Below are 6,000 nucleotides of genomic sequence, written 5' to 3' on the forward strand. Positions count from 1 at the left end.
ATTGTTCTTATGCAGAGAACGCCATTACAGGAATGGCATTATCTGATTTAGCTAAGAACACTCCTCTAGCAGAATCTGCTTTCCACACACTTTCCATATACTTTCCATGTACTGATCTCTCAGGAATAACCTGCCTGCTTTGCCCAAAAATCATAGAATCATAGAATAGTTAGGGTTGGAAAGGACCTTAAGATCATCTAGTTCCAACCCCCCTGCCACGGGCAGAGACACCTCACACTAAACCATATCACCCAAGGCTTCATCAAACCTGGCCTTGAACACTGACAGGGATGGAACATTCACAACCTTCCTGGACAAACCATTCCAGTACCTCACTACCCTCACAGTAAAGAATTTCTTCCTTATATCACATCTAAACTTCCCCTGCTTAAGCTTTAACCCATTACCCCTTGTCCTGTCAGTACAGTCCCTGATGAAGAGTCCTTCCCCAGGACCCTTATAGGCCCCCTTCAGATACTGGAAGGCTGCTAGAAGGTTCTCTTCTCCAAGCTGAACAGCCCCAACTTTCTCAGCCTGTCTTCATATGGGAGGTGCTCCAGTCCCCTCATCATCCTCGTGGCCCTCCTCTGGACTTGTTCCAACAGTTCCATTTCCTTTGTACTTTGAAGACACCAGAACTGCCCACAATACTCCAAGTGAGGTTTCACGAGAGCAGAGTAGAGGGGCAGGATCACCCGCTTCGACCTGCTGGTCACGCTTCTTTTGATGCAGCCCAGAATACGGTTGGCTTTCTGGGCTACAAGCACACACTGCTGGCTCATGTTCATTTTCTCATCGACCAACACCCCCAAAAATATCAACCTACAAACTTTTCCTCTACTTTATTTTCACTTTAAATAAATCACACCTCAAAATATATAATTTACCTGGTTGATCTACTGAAGTCTGAGACTGAGTTTCATAACATAAAGAAGTAGAAGGAAGTCCAGAAGGAAGGAAGAACAGTCCATCCACAATCCCATCAATTATGGCCTGCAAGTTTGGATCCACATTGGGGCGAAGCTGAGAGAAGAATTCCACTGCACCAATTTCAACCATTCTCTGAGCAGCAGGTGGATGCTACATGAGGAGAAATAATGGACAAAGTTAGCCCGAAAAATCTCAATGTCTCTTAGGAAGTGGCAGCACAGGGAGGAAAGATGTAATCAAAACTTAAGTTATATTTTGCCTTTATTCATTTAGACCATTCATCAAGAACAGAATGTTTTTTTCCTCTGCATAGCTGCTCTTCAGTGATTAAAACACAAAAATATAAGAATCTGAGAACTCTGAAATGTCTGAAACATTTTATCAACTCTTTTAAAAACGTTGCACCATCATTTAAATCTTCAGTTTCCAGGAACAGCGCAAATGCTTAGCTGCAAGACATGCCCCAAGGAAGAAATGAAACAGTAAATGAGAAACTGAAGGAGCAGAGAAATTAAAGTAGAAACCCAGAAATGAATTATTTTTTCCCCAACTCCCTGACCTACTTCTAGTCATTCAAATTGTTTTAATTTTTTGTCTACACAGAGTGGCTTTATTATTCCTGACTTTATAAAACACTAAGTTAATTACATGGAGCTACAAAACCAAAAACCAATTTTATTTACTTCCAGGATTCTAAAGACAGAATCATAGAATTGTTACAGTTGGAAGGCACCTCTGGAGATCATCTAGTCCAACCCCTTGTCAAGGCAGGTCCACCTAGAGCAGGTTACACAGGAATGAGCCTAGATGGTTTTGAATGCCTCCAGAGAGGGAGACTCCACAACCCCCAGGGACAGCCTGTTTCAGTGCTCTGCCACTCTCAACATAAAAAACTTCTTCCTCATACTGAGGTGAAACTTCTCGTGTTTCTGTTTATGGCCACTGTTCCTGGGCACCACTGAAAAGAGTCTGGCACCATCGTCCTGGCACCTCCCTCTGAGATATTTGTATGCATTAGTGTGACCTCTTCGCAGTCTTCTCTTAACAGGCCCAGCTCCTGCAATCTCTCTTCGTGAGAGAGATGCTCCAGACCACTGATCATCCTTGTAACCCTCTGCTGGACCCTCTCCAGTACTTCCTTGTCTTTCCTATACTGAGGAACCCAGAGCTGGACACAGTACTCAAGATGTGGTCTCATCACAGTCAAGTAGAGGGGGAGGATCACCTCCCTTGTCCTGCTGGCCACACTCCTCCTGATGTGTCACAGGATACTATTGGCCCTCCTGCTGCAAGGGCACACTGCTGGCTCATAGTGAACTTATCGTCTACCAGTACTCCCAGGTCCTTCTCAGCTGAACTCTATTTAACAGGTCAGGACTCAACCTGTACTGGTACTTGGAGTTCTTCCTCCCCAGGTACAGTACCCTACTCTTGCCTTTATTAAACCTCATATGGTTTCTCTCCACCCAATTCTTCAGCCCATCAAGGTCTCACTGATAAAGACATATAGTTTAATTATAAATAAATGTTAGTATGTCATACCTTGATCAAACTGTTCACAAAACTTAGTACTTCCTCTTTTATTGGTACAACTGGAAAATTGAACCACTCCAAAAGATTAAGGAAAAGTACTTTCTCATGGACTAGATCTGCATATGAAATCAAGTTATGATCTAATTTAAACAGAATAGTCTTCAGAGATCGTTCTCTTATCTCTGCCAGCTCATGACCTGTCAAAAAACCAAACAAAACAGGATTCAAAAATTCATAAAATTATATGTCATAAATTACTTCTTATTTGGACAAACAGAAGACTGTCAAAGGCCTTTGAAAAAAGCTGGCTTTTACACTGCCAGATTATGCTTACCAGGAAGACAAATATGACTGCTCCCAGCGGCAGTACGCAATTCAAGTATGTTTGCATGGTGTAAAGAGGCTAAATACTATAAAATATACTGATATAACCTGGTGACAAATTATAAGTGCATCACACCAACAAGTGGGACAAAAGTCTACCCAAAACCATTGGAGGAAAAAGCACTGTCTCTGAAGAGGAAAGCCGCAGGGAAGCGTCACCCTGTGCCACAGTCCCCTCCACGTCTGCAGCGGCGAGTCGAATGGAAAAGCAAAAGGCAGAAAAGTGACAAGAGGCTCAAAGGAGACACGGATCGGGAGGGGGGCAGAAGCGGAGGCCAGGCAGTGGCAGCCGCACTCCTAGAGTGCCGAGAAAGGAGCCTTCAGCTCCCTCTCTTTACCCCCCCCCCCCCCCCCCCCAAAAGCAGCAAGGCTCTACACAGGACCGGAGCCCCACCACACCGTACGACGACGACGGGGGGGGGGGGCAGGGCCCCCGCCGTACCCCTGCACACAGCCCCGCGGAGGCGCCAGGACAGCCGCCACGCCCCTCGACAGCTAGTCCCGGCACCCCAGGAGAGCGAGGGGAGCAGTTACCCAGCTTCCTGACGAGCGACGACAACTCCATCGCGCTCGTCTCCCCGCCACATTCAACCGCCGCGCCGGTTCCGCCGCCAGCGCGCCCCGCCTGGCCAACGGCAGCCACGGTGCACTTTGGGAAATGTAGTCCTTCCTCCGCCACCCTGCGGCCCGCCGCGGCACCGACAGCTGTTGCCTTCCGCGGAGCACGCCGGGAGTTTCCCTCCCCGCTGCGGACCCGCGGGGATCGCCGGCGGCAGCCTGGGCAACTACAACTCCCATAAGCAACTACAGCCCCGGGCCGAGCCCGCCCGCTCCCTGCGGGAACCCGAGGGGCGGCCTGGGTTTGGTGGGGTGCGGTACCGTCGGGGCTGAGTGGGGTGCAGGTGGAGCTCGCTTGTAGTGGGTCCCGGGACGGGGGGACAGCGATAAGGCAACTGTGCAGCTTAAAACCTGGCGTATTCCCGGCGTGATGGCTCCTAGCGCCGTACGCGGGTAATGTGGTGATGGTCCCGGGGAGTGGTGTGCTGAAAGCAGGATCGATGGGATGTAGCCAGGGGTATGCGGTTCAACAGGGCGCAGCACTTATATCACAACCCCATGCAATGCTGCAGGCCTGTGGAAGCATGGCTGGAAAGCTGCTTGGAGGTAAAGGATCTGGAAGTGCTGATCGATGGAGCTGATCATGAGCAGTTCATGCCCCGGCAGCCAAGAAGGCCAATGGCATTCTGGCCTGTATCAGAAATAGTGTGGCCAGCAGGGCCAGGGCAGTGATCATCCCACTGTACTCAGCACTGGTGAGGCTGTGCCTCGAACACTGTTCACTTCCACGCCCCTCACTACAAGAAAGACATTGAGGTGCTGGAGAGGGTCCATAAAAGGGCAATGAAGCTGGTGAAGGGCCTGGAGCGCGGTTCTTACGAGGAATGGCTGAGGGAACTGGGGTTGCTTAGTCTGGAGAAGAGAAAGATCACGGGGGACCTTATCACTCTACAAATACCTGGAAGGAGATTGTAGTGAGGTGGGGTTCGGTCTCCCAGATAGCAAGTGATAGGACAAGAGGTAGCAGCATCAAGCAGTGTTGGGGGAGATTTAGGTTGGATATTAGGAAAAATTTCTTCACAGAGAATGTTGTCAGGCATTGGAACAGGCTGCCTCGCAAAGTGGTGGAATCACTATCCCTGCAAGTGTTCAGAAACTGTGTAGATGAGGCCCTCAGTGGCATGGTTCAGTGGTGGTGGTCTTGGCAGTCCTGGGGTGATGGTTGGATTTAATGATCTTAAAAGTCTTTTCCAACCTAGCTGATCCTGTTGTTCTATGAAGGCAAGCGGGTGCCTGGCTAGCCACAGTCGGAGCGGTGGCTGCTGTGCTCTGCCCAGAAAGGAGCTGTGACTGCAGTGTTCTGCTTCCTTCGTCAATGTGGGCTCTGCACATACCTGGAGGATGATGGCTTCTTGTATCTCACATTCTGCCACCATTCTTCAACATTTATTTGCAACTTCTGCAAAGATCGGAGGCATTTTTTTGTTGGCTGAGTCCAGACATGAAATTAAAAAGGAAGGGATGTGTTTCCTCATCCTTTAGTACCCACATGGCCTTGATTGGGATGCCAAGGAATTATTTATGTTCATAGTAATAATAGAGTATCTGGTAATGTGCAGTATGGTATATGCAAATGATTTCAAAAAGGATGTATGTCACTTCCCTCTCAGTTTATATCTAATTCGTTTTCTGACTTGGTTTCCATCACTGGGCTACTCTTTCACAGTAAACTTACATTAATGTCCTCCATCTGCTGTATCAAGGTTGTATGAAATTCTTAACTGCAACTCAGAACTGTCATTTTGCAAGACAGAATTTCTATCAGTGGAGCAATAAAAAAAGACTTAATTAAGCTAATTATAAATGTATGATGATTGCTGCAGTGGGTTTTTTTTTCTCCACAAGAGGCTGAACTCACATAGATCTATCAGTGCTTTTCAAGAGCAATTGCAAAAGAAGTATTATTGTCTAAAAATTCCTTTTAGCTACGGATGATATGATCATGCAATGAAATACGAAGATCTCTAATCAGGTGTGCACAGGACTGCTCACATTTCCTTAAATGGGACTGGTGGGAACTTTATGAGACCCCATATGAGACTCACAGTAGTAATAGAATGGATTTGTATCTCATTTGTCCAGCAAGGAGAGGGAATTGCTGAAGCAGTCATTTCCCACAAAAGACTATATTAAAACAGTGCTTCAGAAAGAAGAGATACATTATTCACATTTATAAGAATGTTTAATCCATGTCCTTTTCACCTGTTTAAACATGGTCAACCTACATTGTCTAAGAAAAATTAATGTTTTATTATGCTGTTTTCAGTGTCTGAATTAGTACCTAGTCAAAGGATTCTTACAAAAGTTGTTACAAACGTGGAGGTGAGACATACACTCTCCATTGCTAATATACTCCCACACTGTAAGCATGGGCATTTCATTCAGATTTTCTTAACCAGAGGCCTAATTAAGTTCAACTTAAAAAATATTCCTAACTTTGAGGAGCAGCTTCAGTTTTACTCCTCTTGTGTTAGACCAGAAAAGGGTGATTGTATACTCAAAACAGTGATTCGAGAGCACCCTCTACCAGCTAGT

General features: G+C 46.6%; 1 protein-coding gene across 1 annotated transcript in view; it reads right to left on the bottom strand.

The window, feature by feature from the left end:
• The window catches only part of RTTN (rotatin), an 89,728-nt gene extending 86,316 nt beyond the window's left edge, over nt 1-3,412 (bottom strand). The window contains exons 1-3 of the mRNA XM_005153598.2: nt 3,382-3,412; nt 2,473-2,660; nt 888-1,080 (exon numbers count right to left, since the gene is read on the bottom strand). Of these exons, the coding sequence (XP_005153655.2) occupies nt 888-1,080; nt 2,473-2,660; nt 3,382-3,412 (412 nt within the window). The remainder of the gene's footprint in view (nt 1-887; nt 1,081-2,472; nt 2,661-3,381) is intronic.
• Nucleotides 3,413-6,000: the final 2,588 nt, after the last annotated feature.

Source organism: Melopsittacus undulatus, chromosome 1 (assembly GCF_012275295.1).
Source record: "Melopsittacus undulatus isolate bMelUnd1 chromosome 1, bMelUnd1.mat.Z, whole genome shotgun sequence".
NCBI classification, from domain to species: domain Eukaryota; kingdom Metazoa; phylum Chordata; class Aves; order Psittaciformes; family Psittaculidae; genus Melopsittacus; species Melopsittacus undulatus.